The sequence below is a fragment of the Hoplias malabaricus genome, chromosome 10 (assembly GCF_029633855.1).
Source record: "Hoplias malabaricus isolate fHopMal1 chromosome 10, fHopMal1.hap1, whole genome shotgun sequence".
NCBI lineage: Eukaryota > Metazoa > Chordata > Actinopteri > Characiformes > Erythrinidae > Hoplias > Hoplias malabaricus.
In genome coordinates, this window is record NC_089809.1 from 35,794,203 (window position 1) to 35,821,209 (window position 27,007).

Below are 27,007 nucleotides of genomic sequence, written 5' to 3' on the forward strand. Positions count from 1 at the left end.
CCCTGTGTCCTTATATGCGAACATTTCTGCTTCTCTGCACCGTGACGTTTAAACGTTGACCCTTTCGTCTCATATGGAGACAGTGCCCTTACCACCTAGTGGTCACGTGACAACATTACACTCAATTGACTGAAAACAAGAAAAATCAAAAGTTTCTACAGCCAGTTCAAACAGAAACATGGGCCAGGTAAAAATGCTCAATAAATTTTATGTTTGAAACTAGATTATTTATGTACAGCAACATCTCTAGCTGGGCGGCACGGTGGCGCAGCAGGTTAGTGTCGCAGTCACACAGCTCCAGGGGCCTGGAGGTTGTGGGTTCGAGTCCCGCTCCGGGTGACTGTCTGTGAGGAGTTTGGTGTGTTCTCATTGTGTCTGCGTGGGTTTCCTCCGGGTGACTGTCTGTGAGGAGTGTGGTGTGTTCTCCCTGTGTCTGCGTGGGTTTCCTCCGGGTGACTGTCTGTGAGGAGTTGGTGTGTTCTCTCTGTGTCTGCATGGGTTTCCTCCGGGTGCTCCGGTTTCCTCCCACAGTCCAAAAACACACGTTGGTAGGTGGATTGGCGACTCAAAAGTGTCGTGTGTGTGTGTGTGTGTGTGTGTGTGTTGCCCTGTGAAGGACTGGCGCACCCTCCAGGGTGTATTCCCACCTTGCGCCCAATGATTCCAGGTAGGCTCTGGACCCACCGTGACCCTGAACTGGATAAGTGCTTACAGATAATGAATGAATGAACATCTCTAGCTTCATATGTCATGCATTTTTGACATATTTTAGCAATGATAGGAAGCTACAACATCCATAAAAATGAAGTATTCCTCTGAGGACATTGGGACAACATTACGTCACTGGTTGTGCTTCATTTTATCATTACATGGAGAGTTTCAATGTCAAAAGCAGAACAATTGCTCAATGCATATGAGGACATTGTTTTTACTTACTGTAGAAAGCTGAAATTAAGTTGGACTAATTGGGCACTTCTGATTTTTTGAAAGTTAAAATAAACTACTGTCCCTATATGAGGACATTGTTCTTTGCAAAAACGACTTCCTGTGCAAAGACAAAGTTTAGTTTTTTTTTACTCGTTAGGTCCTACTAATCCCAAATAACTAGGAGAAATTAAAAATGCACAGCAAGCAAAAGTCTGGGTCTCAGGAGGCTAAGACGGAAACACAGAGTTTTAAACATTAACAGAATATCAGTCCGATGACCAGCCACACCTCACAGGTGTGGGATGTGACTAGAGCAGGGAACACAAGGCAGAGAAACCGACGGAAGACCAGAACAGACCAGAAATACACAGACAAGAATAAAATGCCACAAAAGCACAGGAATAAAATCGACAGAATGACGAGCAAAAAAGCAAGTGCAGAACGTGGATAAAAGTGAAGAACGTTTAATTTTTAAAAAATTGTAAATGCAGGGTTTTCTGTTGTGCTTTTGTTCCTCACAAAATATTCAGTCAAGGAGCGATGTCTTTGGAGCATTGTTGATATTGATCAGCCAACCTTTTTAGGCTGGTAATAAAGAGATTATTTCATGTACTGTTACTATTTTGGCTCAGAGTGAGTTTGTTAGATGACATCAAACAGCAATTGTGGTCTAAAATGTAGAGAAGCGAGCTTGGGACCAGACGATCGCTAGTTTGATCCCCAGAACCAGCCAGGAAACGGTTACAAGGGAGGGAAGTGAAGGAACTGCGCTTTCACCTCCCTCAACATCTTTATTCTTTTACTCATTAGAACCTGAGAGGGGAATGCAGGCTCTACACTGCCCTCTGGTGGAACATAGAGGTTATACAGCTAAGGTATTTTCAAAAGGAGGACACAACATTAGTTTGAAGCTTACTTGCTTGTCCAAAGCCTAACATAATTTCAATGTTTTTGACTTTGTGACTATTGCCACTAATAGGGTAAATAGGACAGTTTACCTGGTGATACCTATATATGGAAATAAATGTATTATCATGAACTTAAGGATATAAACAAATTTTCATCATTTTGTTGAAAGACTGATGCAAAAGAAAGTCCTCCATGGTTTTTTTCCACTGCTGAACTGCTGAAATGTTGAAATGGAGTGACAAATTCCTCAGGCAATAGTGTATTTATCTTATGACAGCACCTGCACTCTGTGACTGTTCACTATTTCAATGCATATTTAATTTGTGCGTGACTCTACTAATGCATATAAGCTTATATAATAAATCCAGGCTGGTTTTCTCATTGGCTTCTCTCTTTATCAAGTGTTGAGAAAAATCTAATGTGCTAAGATGCAAATTAAAAGCATTGTGCATCTGTTCTGAGTGGCGGGATTGGGATGATTTGTTCAAGCCTTAATTTTGACGTCTTGAAACGGCTTTATTTTGAATTGCATTGTATGGAGTCAAATCAAATCAAATATGTAATTACAGATTCTCAGAGCAGTGTCTGTAATAGTTTTATTCACAATGATACCATGAATGCGACTATGAGAGTAAAGGAGATACTTGAGATCTCTTTTGGTTTTAGAGATTTCTGAATGCCGTCTCCCATCACAGGCCACCTTCCTCAATGCCAAGTAAATGAACTCAAGGCTCTCAAAGGATTTTCCACCCTACTGTTTTTGTAGAAATGAGCCCCATTGGTCAGGGAGCATAAATCTGTCGATTTGTGCGTTTACTGCCTTGCTGTCTGAGTAGGACAATGCAGAGCGCTAAACGACCTCCGCCAAGAACTGGGAACCAATCTACTTCGAGCTGTTTTAGCCTCTGGCACTGGATTTGGCCAGATTAGTATTTGCTTCCAACAGGAAGATGATTAAGCATCACAGACTGCATTGTGTTTGTGTGTGTGTGTGTGTGTGTGTGTGTGTGTGTGTGTTTTGAGCATTTGTTGGCATGTGTAATTCATTCTGTGATTTTTTTTAATTACTCATTTGTGTGTTTGTGAAGAGAGATACAGCCTGTCTGTTTTTGCAGATGCTGTAGTGCTTATAGAATGCTCTATTTATTAGTGACTATGACTGAAGATAGCTATTTAGTCACATTACAGCTCTGACCCAAAGGTTATTTGCACTAAATCTATGTTAACTAACAGTGGCAGTAAATATCCTGACTCATGGACAAGGGCTGTGACAAATAAAGCTGTGAGAAGCAATGTTTTCCATTTATGTAATTCAGATCTTGTGCTTTTATTATGCCACAGAAATCATTAATCACCAGCAATAAAAATGGCACAGTGTTTCGATGCAAGGCACAATAGCCCTCTCTTGTGCGGCAGGCTTTTATAGTATGTGTGAAAAAGCACCCCTTCCAGTGCAATTCCTAACAGTGAGTGAGTTACAAGGACAAGGTTCTTCGCATCTAAAATCATGGTCTATCTCTGTTATTTTTCACTCATAGCTCATTGAAACAAGCAGAGACATGTTTTCAGAAACGCAGAATCCAAACTTTCAGTTAATTCCATGTGTTTGAAAGTAAAAGAGAAGATTTTTATTATGGTTCACATCTGATATAAATAGTGTTTTTGCATTTTTTTCGGAAAGGAAAGATGAACATGTTTGCATTGTTTTTGTCTTGTTTTGACATTGAAACTAACATTCATTCATTCATTCATTCATTTATTATCTGTAAGCACTTATCCAGTTCAGGGCTGCGGTGGGACCAGAGCCTACCTGGAATCATTGGGCGCAAGGCGGGAATACACCCTGCAGGGGGCGCCAGTCCTTCACAGGGCAACACAGACACACTCACACATTCACTCACACCTACGGACACTTTTGAGTCGCTAATCCACCTACCAACGTGTGTTTTTGGACTGTGGGAGGGAACCAGAGCAGGGAGGGAACCAGAGCACCCGGAGGAAACCCACACAGACACAGGGAGAACACACCACACTCTTCAGACAGTCACCCGGAGCGGGACTCGAGCCCACAACCTCCAGGTCCCTGGAGCTGTGTGACTGCGACACTACCGGCTGCACCACCATGCCGCCCTGAAACTAACAGGAAACACAAATTTGCTATGTAGTATGTAAATTGTCTCTGTGTTATTTGGTATATAATTATATTAAAATATGTGGTACCTCAAAGCTGTAGATACAGGCACACAATAAATAAATTGCTCTGTGATAGGGAAGCAGAAGATGCAATGATGTACGAGAGGGAGCCTCTTCTTTTGTTATACAATCTTATTTACATCTGGTAGACAGTAGTGAACCTTCTGGCTCGTATGTTAATAAGGCATTAAACCAGGTGTGTGCAGTAAATTTGTTCCAAATAGCAAGTGCTCTCCAGCTCTCCTAAAAAGAAAAAAGATTAGAGAAAAGACAATTATTAGTACAGCATCTATTTGTTCCTGATAAAGACAAAATAATGGACCTAAAAAAAAGGGCAAGAGGTACAGTGATTAGTTGTAGGTGTTATTGAACATGTCAGCCAATTAATAGGCAATTCCTGAGTTAAATCAGGTGAGTAAACTCTGACCCATACAGGACAAGGGTACACCAAGAGCTAGACTAAGAATCTACTGGATGTCTGTCCAATCTTCATTACTATATTTCTTGATGTGGGGGGGGTGGGGTTCCCCTCTTCTTCTAGTGGAACAGATACAGTTTATGGTTTGTCTGAATAACGATACCCATTATCTCTAATTAAATCAGGAGTGATGTTTTTTAACTGCTGAATGATTATCAATAAGGGATCAAGTCATGAGACCAAAGAGCTTTTCAGTGGTGCTGGTGGTGAATTTGTTAAGGATTATGCATCTTGAGCTTGTAATCTCTTCTTACCATGTCTGGATTCAGTCCTTTATAGGCTGAAGCAGAGAATGTGTTGAAATGTAGCATGTAAAGACTTTGACTAAAGTCCCTGACTTCATGTGAATATAACGCATTAAAATGTTAAAATGACTTGGAATAAAACGATTTACTTTATGTACTTATGTAATACAGTGGAACCTCTACTAACGAACGCCTATACTAACAAACTGGGCAATTGAATATTTTGACGAACCATGACTCTAGAAACGAACCCGAGCCTCCACCGAGCCGGCGGCTGGAAATGGCCACTGACCCCAATAGGTGAGTCTCCCAGCGCGCCCAGACTTGAGTGAGCTTTTAAGATTAGCACATTGTAGTTTTAGCAATTTAGCATTAGTGTAAATAACAGACATCGAAATTCGTGCTAAGTTAAGCCGTATCTATGCTTCGTCTCCCCACGTTCACCGCCTACTCTCCGTTATTCCACCCACCCCCCACCTCCCGTCATACAGCCAGTGCCTGTGTTACTCCTCCAGCCAGTCGTCACGTCTTCAAGGTAGCGATGTGTAACCACTTAAAACTTTATTTCTTTTTTATTACTGTTACCACTGTATTTCTTTTTTATTTTTAGTAACGCTACATGTATTTTTTTTTTACTAATTTGAGAGTGTTTTAAACATATATCAGTGCAAAAAGGGTGATTTTCGGGGTAGGGGCTGGAACGCATTAATTGCTTTTCCATTATTTTAAATGGGGAAAATTGACTCGAGAAACAAACTTTTCCACTTACGAACCGGGTCACGGAACGGATCAAGTTCGTAGGTAGAGGTTCCACTGTATTCAGTCATGAACAAAAATGTTGTGCAATGGGACTATGAAGAAGACATTGCTAACAAACCATAAAAACCCCTAAATATGTCCCCAAAACTCTGCTCAAACCATATCCAGATCCTATTTAGCATTGCACACGATTGTCAGTGAGATTTAGGAGAAAGTATGGTTTGCAATGAATTATATACATGAACAGAACTGTAGCTGCATTGGTGCATTGTCAGATTTAACAGCTAGTTTTCTGTCTGCGCTGTGCATAGGAAATATATTTACTGCGCTCATAAAGTTCAAGAGATATTCTTTCAACTGTAGTGACATGCAGCTTGAATAATTTCAGCTGAAAAAGTGTTTGAAGTTTAAGTACGCAGCACAGTCTGCCATCCTAGTTTCTGTAATGTATACTATAAGCCTAGCAGACTTGAGTCATTCTTCTGTGTGTGGAACTGCTTTGAATGAGCTACATTAGCACTAGGTGCTAATGCCTGCGGCTAATAGCAGCTTATGGTGGTGAGGAGCAGCTTCACGCTGTAGAAAGCTGATTCTAGTGTCTAATCCTGGCCCCCAGCCTTTTAGCACACTCTGAGCAACTGATGGCTTTATTAGTTGTCTGGAAAAAGGGACGATGAGAAGAGGCGTGCAGTGGAGGAGAACAGCCTTTCCCCACACTCTGCCCTCTCTGTGTGCTTTAGACTGGATCTCTGAGGGAGGCAGGGGGCCTGATCTAGACAAAATCTCTGTTTCTGACTGTGTCTAACCCAGTAAATATCCCTCATACACTGACCCTTATGAAGGCTTTATGTGAGATCAGCCAGTGTCAAATTGTAATTTAATGCTTGAATATTCCAAGGCAATGTTGAATACAGCTGAGTAAAAGAGAGAAAAATCATTTTCAAGGTTGTCTATAGTGGATTATAATAGCATTATTTGAGCTGCATTGTAAAAAAAAACACACAAAAATTCTCCTGTAACTTGAATACTTCTTAGATTGAAAGCATTTCTAAAACACTGAGAAAATGGTAGTGACAGAATCTCATCCTATTTGTAGAAGCAGTTTATAGTCACAAGGGCTTTTTTTGTCACATATATTCTATTTGCATGTTTTTATAATGTGATTGGCCCATGGTTGCAATCATCCTACAGTGCAAGCATGTGTGTCTCAAGTAATGTTTGGCAGAGCTTTGTTGTGATGTAACCCCACTGAAAATGTGCCATTGCTGGCTGCAAATAGGCACCTAAATCAATTCCATTTGTTCCCCCAAAGACAAAACGTGCCATAGCCAATGGGGCGAATTATTTTTCGCCAAACCCCCAACAGCTCTCTGAAGAGCCCTTATACCCAGGTGTGCACAGCTCATAGTGAATGTGTGTAATGAGGGTTTTCTAATGTATTTGCCAATGTTTATCTTCTTTTTTTATTATTATTATTGGCCTGTTTGTTAATTGTTTATTTTAGGTGGGTTAAATATGGTTTAAAGAAAAAAAAAACATTTTATAAGGTATGCATATCAGCTAATGAATATTAATAAACTTTAAGGGATTGCTTATTATGTTAATGAGCAGTAGATGGTTTCTGAAATTCCTATGAGTTGGAAAGATGTGGGAGAGGCATACAACTATAACACATTGCAAAGATTGTTTTTAGTTGCTCTGTGAGTTTATGTATTTTGAATGAGTGACTAACGATTAACAAGTTATTAATTCATTAATACATTGTAGACCGCTAATGTATTTTCCCAGTTTTACCGATAAAACTAGCCATAGGCTGAATCCCAGCAAGTGTATGTCTTTTTTTTTTTAAATGTAGATATGCAGTATGTCGACAAATTCAAAAACAACTGCAAAGCAAAATGTGGTTTGGTAGTAGCTATAGCGTAGTGGGCTCAATAGCTTTCTTCTGTACAGAAGACAATGGTTTTTGATTCCCAGCCTGGACAAGCACACCAGGATATACTAGCAAAAGTCTTTGTGCAAGACTACAATATGATTAGAATTGTAAGTCACTTTGGATGAATGCAATAAAGGGAATTGGAAACCTTCAATTCCCCTTGAGAGCCTCCACTCTACCTCTAATATATCAGCTTTGCCAGCGAGAGTGAGAGGCTACAGCTGTGAAATAGTTAGGGCCATTGATTATACACGTGTGATATATTCAGTCCTTAGTTAGAACATCCAGCCATTTTTACTGTCAATGTAAATAAAAGTTGAAAACATTAGGTATATATAATAGTGTTGCATAAATAAAAATGTAAAAAATTTCTGTTGTCACAGTTTGTCCTCCCCCTAAAGCTATAAGAAATGCACTTGCTGTTTAAACGGAGTTGTAATTCTTCAGAGTCACATTTCATTGAATTATATTAATGTGATTTATTGTGATTAACTACCAAACTGCAATGGATTATGATGAATTATCATAAATGTTTAACTTCCTTATTGAAATATTTAGGCAGTTTCTCAGAGTGAATATAATCTGAGCGGTTTCTTTACCTACTTACATTCTACTTACTCTCCTTATTTTTACTTCTCATTTAGAAAACCCAACCATTTTCATGTGGTAAAATATTGGAAATTAATGTTGTTCCTGTAATACACAGTGGATATAATTCCCTGTTGTTTGATCAAATATGTGTGTGTGTTTTTGTGGGAACTGTATTTTTTCCCCCTCATTTGCTCTGTTAAACACTAATGCCATATTTGTCCTAAACAGCCCTATTCAAAGAACTGAAGTCTGATCTTACATTAGGCTTTGGTTATTCGGTATCTCTGGGGTTTCTTTCGGTTGGAGAGAATGGGTTACATACAAATAGACCTCCTGAATATATTCATAACCCAAATATTTGCATAAAGCAGCATAATTTGGGAAGCTTCATTATGAGAAAGTCATAGCGCGTTGATGTTATCATAGCTTGATTATGAATTCAGTGGACACACTCAAGTCTTTATCTTGGTTGTTTAGTTCGCTCGTAATTGGATCTTTTGTACTATGTGCTGTGGATGACGGTGATGATAATGATAACCTCAACTATATCCTGACACTGCATTTATGTTCAGCGTAAGGGTTTTAGTATTTTAACAGACAACACAAAACAATTCCTGATGTTATGCATGACAAGTAATGCTAATGCCTGAAGTGGTTTTTTCAAACTCATTTAATTAATGCATTGTGACAAGTGCATAATCTCAATTGCTTCACTGTGGATAAAATAATTCACTGTGACAGTAAAAGGAGTGGATTTAACACAGGTTTTTATTCTTCACAGAAGCGGGACAAAGGTCAGGTGCTTTTTGATAAAGTCTGCGAGCATCTGAACCTCCTGGAGAGGGACTACTTTGGTATCACATTCCGTGATGCAGAGAATCAAAAGGTAGGAGTTATAAGTATGTCAATACATAACAATACAATAGATTAAAATGTATCTTTACAAAAATACATCGATAAAAAGATAAATGCAGGCTTTTTTTGTGTGTTGTTTGCAGAATTGGTTGGATCCAGCCAAAGAAATGAAGAAGCAGATTAGAGGTAATTTTTTTTTATTTTTTTTTATTAAACAATGATCAATTTCCAGGTTTGTTACTCAAAAGAAATGTTCATTCATTCATTCATTGTCTGTATCCGCTTATCCAGTTTTTGTTCACGGTGGTTCTGGAGCCTACCTGGAATCACTGGGCGGAAGGCGGGAACACACCCTGGAGGGGGCGCCAGTCCTTCACAGGGCGACACACAAACACACATTCACTCACACACTCACACTTACGGACACTTTTTGAGTCGCCAATCCATCTACCAACGTGAGTTTTTGGTCCGTGGGAGAAAACTGGAGCACCCGGAGGAAACCCATGCGGACACGGGGAGAACACACCAAACTCCTCACATCCAGTCACCCAGAGGAAACCCACGCGGACACAGGGAAAACACACCACACTCCTCACAGACAGTCACCCAGAGTGGGACTTGGAGCTGTGTGACTGCGACACTACCTGCTGCGCCACTGTGCCGCCCTCAAAAGAAATGTGTTGTATTTAATATATAAGATGTCTTTTTCACTCAGTGATGGTTCTTTTTTAAACATGTTTAGTCTAAATCCTTTCTAAGGGAGTTGCCTTATTTCAGAGAGCTAGGATTCAGAAATGTAATCACGATGCCTGACAAGCAACAAAACTAGAGCTTGATCCCATGTAAATTGAAACTCCAATCACAGATCAGTTTTGATGCATGTAATTTTGTTGGTTTGGAAAGCCTAGTCAATCTGAAATTATATGTAATCTTGTCACTCAACTATTTGGCTTTTAAAAGGCTAGCATGCTTTCTGAGTAAATAATGGATTTAATGGGCAGCCTGTCTGCGGCTGTCCATTAAAGGGCTTGTTTGGGACTAAAGAGATCTAAGCATGTTCCTCCATCTTTTAGTATCTGAAGGAAACAGAAAATGGGCGTCCTTTTAAACCGTTGTGCAGGAATATTGATGCATTGTATAACAACATGAACTAGACATTTACACACAATGTTATATTTACAGTTCTGTGCAAATGTGAGGAACCAGCTTTTATGTATTTAATTTCTTATTACACCTACCATTCAAGTTAAAAATTTTGAACAAAGATTATTGTTTATAGATTAGATGGAGTCTTGCTTCAAATGCAAAAGATTCACAGGTGTTTCTGCGTACCTAGCCACTGAGAGAAAACAACTATACACTGTAGTCCATAGCTTTCAAGAAGCCTTTACTGAGAAAAGACTATAGACAGAAAAACGACTAGTAAGGTATTTGCAAAGATGGGTGTACATTTAAATTAGGGTAGTTGGGAGTACTCAAATAAAAGACCCAAATAAAAATTGGATAAACTGAATGTCAGCAAGACGGCATGGTGGTGCAGCAGGTAGTGTCGCAGTCACACAGCTCCAGGGACCTGGAGGTTGTGGGTTCGATTCCCGCTCCGGGTGACTGTCTGTGAGGAATTGGTGTGTTCTCCCCATGTCCGCGTGGGTTTCCTCCGGGTGACTGTCTGTGAGGAGTTGGTGTGTTCTCTCTGTGTCTGCGTGGGTTTCCTCCATGTGCTCCGGTTTCCTCCCACAGTCCAAAAACACACGTTGGTAGGTGGATTGGCGACTCAAAAGTGTCCGTAGGTGTGAGTGAATGTGTGTGTTGCCCTGTGAAGGACTGGCGCCCCCTCCAGAGTGTATTCCTACCTTGCGCCCAATGATTCCAGGTAGGCTCTGGACCCACCGCGACCCCGAACTGGATAAGCGGTTACAGATAATGAATGAATGAATGAATGTCAGCATTTTTTTTAGGTACCACAAAGTCATGTGGTTGTCGTTGTTGTTGTTTTTCTATTTGTTGTGCAGGAGTGGCCTGGAATTTCTCCTTCAATGTGAAGTTTTATCCTCCAGACCCTGCTCAGCTGTCTGAGGACATCACAAGGTCAGAGCTTTTCCGCACGTCACTGCAGGCATTTCATGTTCTTGCTCAAATAAAGCCCACGGAGTAATGGCAAGTAGGCAAACTGACTGAGACAGAGGGCTATTAACTCTGTGTCTATTTTATTGTACTAAAGTAATGTAATATATTACGGTAATTCAATGGAAATACTGTGACTGTCACTCTTTAATTAGTTGAGCTCTTCACCCTCAATGAATTCTGGCAGAACAGCTGATATGTAACCTCTTTTATTCTGCTGCTTTCTTTAAGCTTGTACCTGTCCTCATTCAGCTGCTGTCTGTCTGTCTGTCTGTATTGCTTTATGTCTCAGGTATTACCTGTGTCTGCAATTGAGAGATGATGTTGTTTCTGGCCGACTGCCATGCTCCTTCGCCACACACACAGTGCTTGGTTCATACACAGTCCAGTCAGAGCTGGGAGATTATGATCCAGATGAGTATGGCACAGAATATGTCAGCGAGTTTCGGTTTGCGCCGCACCAGACCAAGGAGCTGGAAGAGAAGGTCATGGACCTCCACAAGAACTACAAGTGCGCTTCAACATCTTTTATTTCACTTATTTTACAGTTATTTTTAAGGGTTAACAAGTATAAAATATAATGATATCCAATTTGGATGATACAACTTGTACTACATTATTTAATGTGAGCTAAATTTAACATTCAAAAAATGTTTTTTTTTGGTAAACTTTAGGGGTAGGCACTATAGTCAGAAATGAGATATGATTTTGCAAGGCATGGTTCAATATATTTCATATCTTTTAATCTTCTATGGATGAATTTGATCCAATCCTTCTGGTAAAATATAGAAATAAAACAGCTGTGGTTGGGTGGTGGTGGAGGGGGGGGGGGTGATTTAACTAAGTTTAGTCCTTAATGCCTTTATTCAAACAAGATAAAAGTGGTCCTGAAACAGCCAGTAGTGTTTTAAAAACTTTGTAACATTCTCTGTTTTTCATCAGAGGAATGACGCCAGCTGAGGCTGAGATGCACTTCCTGGAAAATGTAAAAAAGCTGTCTATGTATGGAGTGGATCTTCATCACGCCAAGGTACAGAGTCCACTCATATCTTCTTCAACTGATACACCTTACCGTCTCTCTGAGGAACATTCAACATGAGAATTTCAGTAGTTTGTAGCATGACTCAGCTTTGACGCCCCTTCCAATTGTCTGAACCATTTGGGGTTTTGGCAGGTTGCTCTACCAACACATTTTCAGGGCCTAGTACAGCTCTTCCCATGGCAGGACCAAATCTAGCCTCTATTTACCCCTCAAGCTTCATAGAGCTGCTTTTGAATATCTAACCTGAAAATACAGATGCTACAACATCTAAAGCATAAAAGGCAGAATATAGAATGGTGACCCAAATATACATTCATGGACAGGGACACTATATGGCCCCTAAATCATCTCTAAGTTTGATCATTTATTCCTGTGAAGCATGTCTGCATAATGTATGTTTGTTTCCCCTTAATGTTAATGATTTTGTATCCTTCAATTACAGTCCTCTTCAAATCCTGTATAAGCGACAGCTTATAAGTGTTTATGTTCAGAATTATTTATTGTTTTATTTGTGTTTTTGTCGGTTGGTTGCATCGTCTTCTGTGCTGCAGTGGGATTTTGTGCCTAAAGGCCTTTCAGACTAGGTAATCACCTTTAATTGAGTAGTACAGCAATGGCACCTTTTGGCAAGGCACCGTGGCACATTTATTTGTGCCATGTTACTGTTTGAGCTGTATTTTTTTCAGAACATAGCAAGGCCTCAGAGAAGAAGAGTAAACAGGTACAGCTTTTCAAAATAAAAATAAAAAGCTAAATCTAGAATTAAATCTAGAAAGTTTTAGAACTCCAGAAAAATACTAATGTTTCTAAGCAGTTAATTATCTTGTTCTTGTGGGCACATGAATATTAAATGACTGACATTAAAAGTTTCTAACCTAAAGAGATCAAACTAACCTTGGCAATTTATTGGTTTTTAAATAAAGTGTATAATAGTAAATCTATAAAGTGTATAATAGTCGTTGTACTAATTGTGATAACTGATAATATGATTGGTCTTTAATATGTGTAAATGCTGTAACTAATCTAGCAGTGGTATGATAACAATATAGAAAGGATTGCACTGGCATCTATACTCTTTTCTTAAGTAGACAACATTTTGATGAGTTTAGGGAAGCTACTTTTACTAAAAATCTGTATGTGCAAACAGTATCACTCTCCAACTACAGAACGTCTCAGCAGACAGTAGTCATTAAAGCAAATGTGATTAGTATTTGAATAGTGTAGCGGTTTCTCCATGGAATTTGGTCTGATAGGCAGAAAGGGGAGCTGGAAGATGGAGAGAACTGTCTTTCTGAAATTGCATTGTATATCTACTAGGCTTCAAATGCAGTAAAATTCAAATCAGTCTAGGGTACATTAGGTTATTCTCATACTGCTTCATATTCTTTGTGTTAATATATTTAATTTAATTTGCTAATGAAAACATCAGATTCACTCAATGAGTATAGAGGACGGGAACATTAAATATTTTTGCCATTATTGGCATTTACATTTCCGAAAGTGGGCACAGGGTTGTGACCTTCAGGACATTCATAACTATTTGGGAGCTATAAATCAATTTGACTGCAGTTGGTATTGTGTCAGAAGTTCTTCAGAAGGCATCTATCATCCCATAAATGGTCATTGGGCGGTCTCACATGAAATAAAGTAAACAGAGACTAAGCAATGATCAGCATGGAAACTGTCCCTCAATTCGGTTAGATCAGCCCCTCTTCTTTTTCCCCTTTTTTTACTGAATGGCCTAGTTGGTAGGAAGCTTCTTTGAGTGCTTGTCTCCGGCTAAAGGAGAGGTAAGGCTGCATTTGTGCTTTTATGTGTCCTTGTTTGTGTTTGTATATGTTTTTTTGTCTAACCCCCAGTCTTCGTGCATGACCATGGACTGAAGAGTCCCATTGTCTGAGCCTCGGCTGGTTTGGCCACAATACATGTGTGCTATTGTGGACCACTTCCTTCTCTCCGTATGCTCGTATGCAGAGGTCACATTCCCCAGAGAAAGACCACTTACTTCATAGTTCCCTGTCATGTGTTACTATAGAAATGCATCATGCTGTAGAAAGGATTTTTGGGTCATTTCCATCAGCTTTGTGAACCACTCATTAACCCTTTAAAGTCAGTACAAAAATATGTTGGTTTAAACTGTGCAAAATGATTCATGTGGTTCTGTTGTACTTTGTAAACAAACAGATTTTAAGAAGAATTATCAGCTTTTTACTTGTTTGTCTCACCATGTATTATTTTAAAGATATAAAAACATGATAGAAATATAAGTAAAAAGAAGCCGTTTCGGTTTACAGTTTGATTAAGCAAAACAATTATAAACAGTTACTGAGCTGGAACACTCTGTACTGTACAGATACTTTAGTCATCAAGGTACAAACATTGTAAGTGCACCTACAAGGTAGAAAAAAGGTCTTGGAATACAAAGGTTTAAAATGAATTAGGGTCTGGAATTAAGACCCGGCATGTGAAGTTGAAGCAACTATAAGTGCAATGAATAAAAGTTCAATGAAGTACATGCCTGGGAAAGACAATGGAAACGGACCCTTGGGGGAAACACCCTGTGATGTGAAGATGAACACATGAGAAAGTTTAGTAGCTTTTTTGTTTGTGTGCAGTACAACAAAATGACACAGAAAGCACAAATTGAACATACTTGTACATTTTACTGCACATATTCAGTTATTCAGTTATTAGGGGTAACTGAGAAAGATTTTAGTAAAGCCTCCATTATTACCCAGTAAACACCACATGTAGTGTAGTGTTAATCCCAGTGTGTTATCTACCCACTGTAGTTGTATAAAGAATTGTTTTTTCCCAAAACCCTACTTCAATGATTGTTATAATGTGTCATTTGAGTGTGTGTGCGCTTATCATTGCCATTCATAATGATTGCAGTTAACATATACAAATCCAGATGGTATTAAACGGGGAGATGTTGCATTGAATGGCTAGCAGCAAGGTTTTTTGTTCAGCACCTGTCAACCGTGAAAGTGCTATCTATCTTTGAAAGGCTTTTTGTCAGGTTTTAAATGTCTGAAACATTCTGCAATAAACAACCATAGTGAAGGGTGCAGTTATACTCTTTTATGTGCAGTCATTTGAAATTAATCTGGCAGAGATGTGTATGCCACGCGAGTACAACAGACAGCAAAAGCATAAGGACAGATGTGGGCTGACCAGTGACATTTACACTGCTCTGAAAAGGAGCAGATTTGGCTCCAAATTGCTTGTTGAATATGTACTGCATTTTCTCTCTCAGGGAAATTACCTCATGGGCTGCTCAACAATGGTTACACATTCAATTGTCTTCACATTTAGCCAGTCAACCTGACGCTTCAATGCTATAACACATTGTTTTCATTTCTTTGAAAATAAAGTCATTTTGCATTTTGATCAGCCATCGTTAAAATCTTTTCTGATAGGCTTGTTGTTTTTTACCACCACTGGTTTTTACTGGACATTTCTATAACATCAAATGTGTTATTTTTTGGAGCCACTCAGAAAACGTCAGTCCAGCTGTATGTCCAATAGATTTTTTTTTTATTTATTATTTTGTTACTATTGTGAACTGCTGGGCCAGGTTTATTCATCAAATAATTTTCCTAGGATTCAGAGGGGGTGGAGATCATGCTAGGAGTGTGTTCCTCTGGTCTTCTCATCTACCGTGACCGCTTGCGCATCAACAGGTTTGCTTGGCCCAAAGTCCTCAAGATCTCCTACAAGAGGAATAACTTCTACATCAAAATCCGCCCTGGAGAGGTGAAATCAACATATAACATGGGTGTTTATAATATGCGTGTTTTTTTTGTTTGTGTATTATGGTGTGTGTAAATTTGAATACATAAAAATGCATTGTATAAATACACTGTCTGTGTTCTCTTAATGCCCAGTTTGAGCAGTTTGAAAGCACGATTGGCTTTAAGCTCCCCAACCACAGAGCAGCAAAGAGACTCTGGAAAGTTTGTGTGGAACATCACACTTTCTTCAGGTGAGAAATCTTCAAGTGGTGAGAAATATAATTGTATGTATTTTCACTACAATAAAATATATATACATGTCATCACTGTCTGATTAAAAACGTGTGTCTCCCAAAATAGTAACTTTACAGGGGAAGGAAAAACCTTTCAGTGGAGATAAATGTAAAAAGATTTTATTCCAAGTCATTTTGGAGCATGTCTATTGGTCCATTCATTCATTACATTTTCACACAGTGTGAAGGACATTTGCTGTATTCAAATGAAGTTAAAGTAGTAAGTTAAAAATGAACAAAAATGGAGATACATGTTTTTATTGGACAGCGATTATATACATTTGTATATTCATATTATATTACCTTCTAATGATTTCTGTGCCTTTTGCATCTAAGAGATTTTCTCATCTTAGGAAATAATTTAAACATCTCAGGAAATATGTTAAAACAATTAATAGTAATAACAATGACCAATGACGCTCACAGTTTCTGCAGTAACGGCACTCCTAGTTCTTAATAAAAGTTTTGAATAGAAATTAAATAAAGTAAGAAATTATTTCTGGCTTTTGACCAGTGCAGTACTGTTACATATCAAAGTCTTTTAAGAGTGATTTTTGATTGCTCTCTTTTTAATTATAGTAAACCACAATGGGGTTCCCAGGATCTGTGAGTGGGTTTTGCCAGCAGGTAATCAAATTGATTGAACAAATATTAATATAATTCCAGGTTGGTGTCTCCAGAGACTCCTCCTAAGAAGTTCCTGACCCTCGGGTCCAAATTCCGCTATAGTGGCAGAACTCAGGTCCAAACGAGACGGGCCAGTTCACAGATAGTTCGTCCAGCCCCCTACTTTGAGCGTTCCACAAGCAAACGATACACCATGTCCCGCAGTCTAGATGGAGGTTAGTAAAAATGTTCATTTCCTGACATTGTAAACTGTGGTTGAATGGTTAATTATTGTTTAATTAAGTGCAGTTAAGCTAGACATTAAATATTGATTGCATTTAAAGAAAGGCTGAACAAATATTTAAAAAATTATGATTATTGTTGATTGGTTGTGATGTTTTCAGTCTGTTCTCTCAGTTCTGGGTTGGCAATCGTTCATCAGCCTATTTAAGATGCTCAGGGAGAACATCTGAGCTTGGTCTTCTTGCCCACAGCACTCAGCAGAATACTGCGATTCATCAGGGTACTGGTCTGTAGGACAGCACTAAGGATATTTGGTTGCAGGAAACATTCAGCTGGGCCTAAATGAATTATACATTTCAATTTTGTAATTGGCATATTGCAGAAGCATAAAAAGCAAAACAAATTAACTCATGAATAATTTACAAATTTTAAGGATAAGAGATTAATAAGATTATTCCTGAATTAATAAAGTATAATGTGCACAGATCTGATATACCCTATTATTCATAATGTGAAGAGTCCACTAGCAAAAAGCTGCTATGCTAAATCCAGTCGTTAGCTGATCACTTTGCAGTAGCATTATGCTGATGAAGAAAATTCTACATTTTTGGATTTCTTTAGTAATAATCCTCTGTTTATATGTATATTCTGTTGTTAAAAGTGTTTTTCTGCTAAATTGTATTTGACCAACCAAGAACTAACATGTATTAAGGATACAAGCTGTTCCTCAGTCAGTGCCAAAACGCATCTGAGCTGCTACTAATGCCAGCATGTCAGTCAGTCCCACTGGAGTTTGTGTCATTGTTATCCGTTGTGTTCACATTGCCTTTTCATCCAGCACAGCCTTGACTTTCTATTTTATCAGCCTATACCAGACTTCCATTAATGTCGTCCATTCTGCAGCCTGCTTTATGGCTCCTCCACTGAGAAGCGCTCGTTGCTGTGCTGGGAGGTGCTCCTCTGATGAGCCACTACTTTCTATTGTACCACCTTTTTTCTCCAAAATACCTTAACGAGAGCAAGACACAGAAAGGCTTGCCTCAGGGATTGTCAGCTTACTGTTATATTGTAATCTCCACTTCCAAATGCACACAGGCTCTTTTTTCTTTTCTTTTTTTTTTTTAATTAATAGACAAATTTGAATGTTATTGTGCCCCCAAGAGCTTAGAGGTAGCCAACAGCTTTTTCACTTGATCTCTGGTGTGGCCTGTCACTCTTGGGTTTAAAGTGGCAGTTTTGAATTTTACTGCTGTTAGCGAAGCTTCTGGATTCCATGAAGGAGAGTTTTTGTGCCATGGATGATACTTTTGATTGTCAGGGAAGAGGATCAGATTGTTCTTCTGTGTGAAAGGTCTGTAGTTAAATGCCTTCAGCCCTGATAGTACAGATTACTCTTTCTGGTGTTGTGTAATAACAGGTTAAATCAGGTATATGCAGAAATTGAACAGGAGACCAATTTTAATGTTTGTTTATTTTTATTTTTTTAATGTATTTTTATGAATTTCCAGGCAAAAAAAAATCTAAAAATATTAAGTACTAATTTCCCCCTAATATATTATGTAATTATCAACAAAGAACGATAAGGCAAAAACTGGAGGTCAAAAAAAGAAGTATTAGAAGATATAGCCTAGAAAAAACAATTGGTAAACCACAGAAACAGTAGTTCTCACATAAACAGTACTTAACACTTTGTCACAGTTGTAGGGAGGACGAAGCGGATGTACATGCAAGGAATTACTTTATTTAAATAAAACCAAACAAACCATATACAGAAAATAAACACGGACAGAGTGGATGAAACACAAACTAGAACAAAACTGAACAGAATTTGGACAGTGAACTGATGTAGACATATACAAAAACATTCAGACACAAAAGCTCACATATACATACAAGACCAGACAGATGAGTACTGCACACAAGGGGGTATAAATACACAAGAGCACAAACAAGGAACACCTGGGAGGGATAACAAGGGGGCAGGATTACAAAGGAGACACAGGTGGAAACACTAATGGCTAAGGCAGAGACAAGGGAGGAGACTGGAACAAAACAAAGACAGATTCGTGTGCTAAAGAAGCACATGACAGAGAAGGAAACAAAAACTGAGCAGGAACTTCTGACACTTTTTGAGAGAGCAAGCGCCAATCAAGTTTAGATCAAACTTAGATAATCAGTACAAATAATATTGGGTCAGAAAAAGGGGAACTTTGGAAATAGTAAAACACTTTGACAAAAATTAAAATACGTATTGTATTAACATCATTCAATTTATTCTGGGATTAGTGTTTGTCTGAGCAAATAAATACTTAACACCCACATTATTATCTTAGGTGCTTAAAAATTGATACTATAATGTTTTTTCTGCTTTTTTCCCCATCACACGGAAAATGAATCATTTGTAGTTAACGGCCATTTTAACTGAATGGTCTCTGATGTTTGCACAGCACTGCAATTAAAGATTAGACTGTGGAATTACTTGATTATTTGCAATATGCAAGGATAAAACAGCTAGATGTTAACAGCATCTTGAAAAATCTTCATCTAATGTAAAATGGTTATATTATAGGGCAGTTTTTGTATTTCTTTAAAACACATTGTATTTACAAACATGGTTCTTCAGTGAACCACCCATTGAATGTTTAAGTAAAGAACCAAACATGGCAAAGGCGATAGCATTGCTTTTTTAAGACTGCACTTGGTGTGTGCACTGTTCAATAATAGTAAAATGTTATCTAAATTACCTATACTCTTTATATTTATGTCAAAGATACGGTTTGTTTAGTCACATAAGGGCAGTGTCTTATCACTGTTCCAGCAGGTTTTACTAGTGTTGACTTTCTGTCAATCTCTTCAGCTCAACGAACCATTCCCCAAAACACAGCGACTGTAGTCCCAGGATCTAAACCACTTACTGCTATGAATGGCACAAAACCAACAGGTAGATACATTTGTGTCTACAGTCTCCCCACTGCTCCTAAAAGCTTGTCAGTTTGGAAGGTTGTAGATGCAACTTTTACTTAATTATCTCTACTTTCTGTTCTGTACATTCTTCTTCTTTTTTTATTTTTTTTTTTTGCACCACTTGGCCAGGTCCTATTATCCTACCTCAGATTAGGCCTCCTGCAGTTGTCATCAAGCCAGCTCTGCATGCTGCTGACTGATTGAGCTGCTGCCCTAGCATGTGTCCGCTCACTGCTAACTCCAGTTCTCCTGTGCTTACCTCATCATTTTTTTACTTTATTCTTTACATACGTGCTGTGCCTGATCTTTCATACTGTGATCACTAGCAGTGTGGTCCTGCTCTGTGAAAATCAGATTACAATCACTGGCATCTGCTGAAGAATTGATGCATCTGAAAGTAGGGAAAGTTGATTTGAGCTACTGTACCCCTGAGTTCTTATCAATGTTTTCTATTATAATGAATATAGCTGCACCGTACAGAATTATTTTGATACATATTAAAAACTAATTAATTAATTAATTCATTCATTCATTCATTCATCCATTATCTGTAACCCTTATCCAGTTCAGGGTCGCGGTGGGTCCAGAGCCTACCTGGAATCATTGGGCGCAAGGCTGGAATACACCCTGGAGGGGGCGCCAGTCCTTCACAGGGCAACACACACATTTACTCACACACTCACACCTACGGACACTTTTTGTCCAATCCAATCTACCAACGTGTGTTTTTGGACTGTGGGAGGAGACCGGAGCACCCGGAGGAAACCCACGCGGATACGGGGAGAACACACCAACTCCTCACAGACAGTCATCTGAATCGAACCCACAACCTCCAGGCCCCTGGAGCTGTGTGACTGCGACACTACCTGCCCATATTAAAAATAATGTTTAATTATTTTAATTAATCATACCATAGACCCTAAAATTTTACAGCAGACAAAAAAAATGCACATCAGATGTTGGGAGTAACTACATTTATTTATTGAGTTGCTGTTTACACAAGAACAATTTTGTTCATTTGTACTCCCTTGAGTATTTTCTGGAAAAAACACTTCAGAATTACTTGGAATAAAATGTGTTCACGATGACTTACATTTAAAAAAACAAAAACATTTTTGCATGTTCCTGTAAAATTGCTATTTCACACATTATATTTTTCTATCATTGAAAGTATTTATGAGGTAGAGATAATAAATTTTTTTTTAGGCTAGTTTATCATCTCTTACTGTCATACAAGTTTCATGATTGTCAGTGATTTAAAGTCTCTCTTTTCTTGCTGACCATATTTCAGAACTTAATTGAGGATGAAATGAGGACAGACAACTGTAGGGTCATATGCATACTCACCAAAACAGTTTAAGAAAAGTGTAAAACAGTAGCACATTCATCTGTTTTATTCATTCATTGTCTGTAACTGCTTATCCAGTTCAGGGTCACTGTGGGTCTGGTGCCTACCTAGAATCACAGGAACACACCCTGGAGGGGGCGCCAGTCCTTCACAGGGCGACACACACACTTTTGAGTCACCAATCCTCCTACCAACATGTGTTTTTGAACCAGAGCACCTGGAGGAAACCCATGCGGACACAGGGAGAACACACAAAACAGACAGTCACCCGGAGTGGGACTTGAACTCACAAACTTCAGGTCCTTGGGGCTGTATGACTGCAACACCTACCTGCTGCGCTACCACGCCGCCCTTCATCTGTTAGTTATAATCATATACATTTTAGCATATCCAGCTTTGTAGTACATTTGCCTAAATGAGACCAGTCCATAGCATATAGCCTCTTAAACGTAATCTCGGTAGAAGGCAAGCGACACTAAGGAACACATTGATACCTTTGCCTGAGACACTGTAAATTGGAGAAGATAAAAAGAAGCAGTAAAAATAACTTAACTAAAATCTAATGAATCTACGCAATGTATAGAATGTATACAATAAATCTAAACTAAAATCTAATGAAAATGCATGTAAACACAAAGAGTATCACCATGCTATATTACATAGGAATAGTGCTCAGTCTGTCTGAACTGTATGATTAAGTATTTATGGAGTCACCTTTTACTTTTTTCACTTTTTTACTAAGGAATTTTTTCAACAAGCTTATCATTTTTAAAATACGACAGAGCACCAGGAATAAGTAAGAGCATCGTTTAGGGCCACAGTGGTAAAATATATGATTTTAAAACATGGCATAGATAATGAAGATCTAGTTAACAGTAAATGTAATTAAGAAAGCAATGCTAGGCAAATAACAGATCTCAAGCAAAGTTTTAGCTGTGTGGATATTGATAAACTTGACCTACCATTAAAAATTATAAGGATAAGTTTATTTTTCCACAAAATGATATTGCATAAAAGATTTCTGTATTATTCTATCCATTTCTGTATTATTTTTTCGTCCAAAACAATCATCATCTGATGAGCTGTCACACATAAAAGATCATATGTTAAGGCTAGTTTAAAAGTCACTGTATTTTCACATGCACTTGTGAAATGATGCAGAGTTATGTGGAAAACAGTTACACAATCACTGTTTTAGTGTGTGACATTGAGGTTGTGATTCTTGTCAGAGATCAAAAAAAAATGCTGTGTTTCTGGATATGTGTTTGGTATGGTAATTTACCCTTGCTTTGATGCTGATCCCTTAAACCCTGCAGGATTGAAAATGAATGCAGGATGGCTGTGCTAGTACAGATTGCAGTGTAGTGGCATCAGAATTCATGCTTCAAACACACAGTGAATATTGCAATGTTTATGCAGTGAATGAAAAGCTCACCAATCTGAATTACATTCTGTGTGTGTGTCTATGTGTCTGTGTGTTGTGTGTGTGTGTGTGTGTGTGCATCTATGTGTCTGTGTGTTGTGTGTATTGCAGAGATGGGCACGGCTTTGTACGGGGCTGCAAGAGGCATCGCAATGAGTGACCTCATCACTACAGTTACGCCAGAGAAGAAGGCAGAGGAGAAGAAAGCAGAAGAAGGAATAGTCCTCGTAGAAAATGTTGTTGTGGTGGAAGAAGAGGACGAGGTGACGAAGGCCACAGAGGTTTCGCAGCCAAGTCCTCCAACACCTGTTCGACAAGACACAAGGGTATATTGCTTCATATTGATGTTTTGGTGAAAATGTTGAAATGATAACGATTAAAGTCTGATAGTTTATGTTGGTTTCATGCTGTAAAGTGTAGACTGTAAATAACTAGGCCATGTCCCTCCCTGCTGTTTTGTCTCTGTACTCAAGAACACTGAATATGAAATATAGCGGTGGGGTTTAAAGGCAGAATATCAGCTTGAATCATTTGAGGCTGTTGTCGTCTTTATTGTATTTGCAGATACAGTAATAAATCTGTAACATATAGAAACCAGCAGATACTTGTTATCTTGTGTAGTGATGAGAAAAGGCCTATTAAGACAGGCTTATAAAATGCTCAGTGAAATCAGGAGCTTGATTTAGCATTCCAAAAAATATTCCAGTCTATTAGTGCGTGCCAACAGGTCATTTTCAAAATTTTCTTTCTTGAGGTGCGTGTTCATAGCGAGTTTTGCAAACTGTTGCCTGGCTGTTTTTTGTTACATTTTGTAGTAGAGGCTCCAAAGCTGTGCTTCCTTTTATCTGTCACTTTATTTGTTCAACCAGCTTTTAAAGACAGAAACAACTTGACAAACAACTCATATAAACCAACATCACTTACCACTGCCCCCTAAAGTTGTTATAGCAACAGAAATGGTGTTTCTATAGACTTTTATTTCTTCACAACATCGCTGTAGTATTACTGACACAAAATATATGTTCAGCTGTTCATTCAGCCTGTAGATGGCACAAGCCAAAACAGCATGACGATCTTTCTAAGATGACATGTTTTAACAGATCCCAGTCAAGGAGAACAGCAGTTCGATCAGCTGGTGTGATGTATGCCATAGTATTACAGCTGCGCCTAGACGCTCTCTTTCATCTGACCTAGTGAGGCAGAACAGATCCTTTTGTCTAGGCTTGCATGTCTCTTCTGCAGTCACTCCATCATTCAGTTACTTGTTCAGCTTTGTGAGGGGATGCTCTGGTCCAATGTTGTTGCCTTTTTTTCTAACTTGACCTTTAATGTATAGAAATTAGATTTCCTTTTAATCAAGTCTTTGGCATTAATAATGCTTGATGCTGTCAGAATAATTTTCACTGCATAAAGAAATGTCATCTACCACAGCTGAAAGAAAATTGTAAACATTGCTTTATGCTTCAAACTATAATTTTGATTAAATCTGGATCAAATGAAGGTTAGCACACAAGGGAAACCAGTGCCACAACTGCGTAATTCTAGGTGGCTTGGTACCCTGTAGCTGACTCAGCTTTTGGTCAATGCTTTCTGTGGGGGTTTATACAAACATGTTAGCAATGGGTGCACCTTCAAATGGTCAGTATTTAATTCAGAATCGTTATTGCCAGGAACCATCAGTAAGCTTTCTTAGTCAATGGAATGTTTACGTTCACTGCTTATTGAAAGTAATGTTATTATTTTTCTGCTCAAAATGAGGTAAAGTTAAGATGGTCAGCATGCTCATAACTACACAGTCATGGAGCAATAACAAAAGCCCCAACTAAGTCTGTATGAATCATCATTTATTGCACTCTCTTCTAATTGTTTAATGGATGTAATGCAATGAGGTCATGCCTTTTACTTCTTAATCCCCTCCACTATGATTTCAGCAATATAATTGCCTTTCTCTGCCTCGTGAATGTAAAAATACTGTGAAGTGTTGTAATTTTTCACTAATATTTGAGAGCTAATAGATTTGTTTTCTGTCTCTGTTTATGCTTTCGAATGGACGTGCACTTTTTGTACAATAGACTGACTTTACAGACACTGCTATCGATGGTGAACTAACAGCTACTGAGGTTTGTGATACAGGCTTATTATTTTAGATGCAAACCACCTCATGGAACTGGTTTGCAACTTAGTTGTTCACTGTTTGGAGTTACACCACAAGAGGAGCTTTTATCTCACATTCATTTAGTGACATTGAGTGTGCTATTGTTTTTCACATCATTGATACATCATTTGTGTCCTTGTTGAACATTATCAGCCCATTTAAATGTATTTATTATAGTATATCAATTCATGCTGGCTGACCCTGTTTTAATATACTGGCATCTGTTTGCAACTTATTTTCGTGCATATATCACAATTACCCCAGTTATCTTCAGTTTTATATGCAAAGTCAAGATGAATCAGAAATTATAATACATTATCCGTTTTGTTTGTTTGTTTCTGTGATTATAAATGAGGATTGAACATGATATTATTGGTTAATATATATATTTTAATTATTTTTAATATATATAATATATAACGCTCCGGTTTCCTCCCACAGTCCAAAAACACACGTTGGTAGGTGGATTGGCGACTCAAAAGTGTCCATAGGTGTGAGTGTGTGAGTGAATGTGTGTGTGTCTGTGTTGCCCTGTGAAGGACTGGCGCCCCCTCCAGGGTGTATTCTCGCCTTGCGCCCAATGATTCCAGGTAGGCTCTGGACCCACCACGACCCTGAATTGGATAAACGCTTACAGAGAATGAATGAATGATATATAACATTTTTATTTCTCTTTTAACCTGAAGTGTTTTATGTTCCAGATTACTTTTATGTTCCAAGATTTTTTTATGGCTGTCTCTAGAAATTAACAGTAAAAGACAGACCCAGTACCTGCAACTAGCAAGTTTATTTTGGAAGGAAAATAAAAAAGATCCAAATAATTTCTCTAAATTTGGCTGTTTACAGAGAGAACCCCAACATGACAGTCACACAATAAAGACAGCACTGCTACAAACAGGCTTCACGCTTCATTAGTTTAGACCCATTACAGTTGGCTGTGTTGCTCTGCAGCTAGTTAATTTTGTATTTTGTATTATTTGATCCTGATGGCACTTAAACCACAGATTTGTCCGCAGTAGAATGACTAATGAAAACATAGCAAAATTACAGTATTCCATTAGACATAATTCAGCCATCATCCATCACACATTTATCCTGTCACAACTGTGAATTTTCTCTGTGGTATTTATTTATTTATTTATTTATAAATTGTAATCTCTAATTACTTCATATGCAGACATGCAGGGATGCCTGATGATATCAGCAGATAGTTGCTTAAAAAAGAATCTAATTATTTTTGGATTTGATTGATATTTCAAATCAGAATTTTCTACTTGGTGAACATGAAGTGAAGAATGTGTAGGTGATGCTGGATTAGTGTGCTAAAATATCAGGGTTAATTAGTTTTACTGCATATGTAACCCCATAGATATTAATTTTACTAATGCTACTCCATGTAAAATTAGTCTCAGTTTTCATAAACATTTCTTTATTAATATTGTATGGCAGTGCTTTAGGTTTATTAGAATTTAGTAATAAAATTATAATAGTTTGATATTAAAGTCAATATTTTAAGAATTAAGTCTTATATTTTAAAAAACGATGTATTTGTGAAACTGATATGGAAGCAACCTCCTTCATTTTAATATGAATATGTTGTTGCATTCTTTTTATATTTAGCCAAAATACTGCAGTATTTACTGGAGATAAGGGTTTTTAATCTTCTATTTATTCTTGTATTTTTTATTCATTATTTGAATATTGCTATAAATAAATTGCAAATATTTGAATATTATTTATAAAATATATATATTTTTATAAATATGTCAAGCCTTTTTCAATAGAGTCATTAAAATGCATTAAAAATCTGAATGGCAGTTTCTGTAGATTTCAATATTTGTGCATCCCTAGTTTTGCTGCTTATTTGCTGATGTTGCTCCTGTTTCACTGATATGAGAATGTCTTGTTTTCTGTCCACAGTCAGACCAGGAGGAAGAGTCTATCAAAACACAGGTGAGGATGCTGTCTGCATACGCCATTACACTTAAATATAGCTTTGTGCATAAAATGTGTCCATTCCGGTATCTATATGTGGTTGCTGGCACTTGTGTTAGGAGATTCAAATTCAGCATCTGCTCAGGAGCAACATGTTATAAGACAGAGCGATAACAGCAGCACATTTACTAAGCCCATCATTCATTCATGATTATAGGAAGCTCTCTCAGAGAATAATAGCTGT

The 27,007-nt window shown here is 38.1% G+C and overlaps 1 protein-coding gene across 3 annotated transcripts in view; it reads left to right on the plus strand.

The window, feature by feature from the left end:
- The window catches only part of epb41l3a (erythrocyte membrane protein band 4.1-like 3a), a 95,349-nt gene that overhangs the window by 50,748 nt on the left and 17,594 nt on the right, over positions 1–27,007 (plus strand). For 2 of the 3 annotated variants that reach the window (XM_066682218.1, XM_066682215.1), the window contains exons 5-15: positions 8,820–8,924; positions 9,037–9,079; positions 10,906–10,981; positions 11,310–11,528; positions 11,960–12,047; positions 15,666–15,818; positions 15,950–16,047; positions 16,756–16,931; positions 22,785–22,999; positions 24,746–24,793; positions 26,749–26,781. In XM_066682218.1, coding sequence (XP_066538315.1) covers positions 8,820–8,924; positions 9,037–9,079; positions 10,906–10,981; positions 11,310–11,528; positions 11,960–12,047; positions 15,666–15,818; positions 15,950–16,047; positions 16,756–16,931; positions 22,785–22,999; positions 24,746–24,793; positions 26,749–26,781 — 1,254 coding nt within the window. The remainder of the gene's footprint in view (positions 1–8,819; positions 8,925–9,036; positions 9,080–10,905; positions 10,982–11,309; positions 11,529–11,959; positions 12,048–15,665; positions 15,819–15,949; positions 16,048–16,755; positions 16,932–22,784; positions 23,000–24,745; positions 24,794–26,748; positions 26,782–27,007) is intronic. The other variant, XM_066682217.1, reaches the window with a different exon arrangement.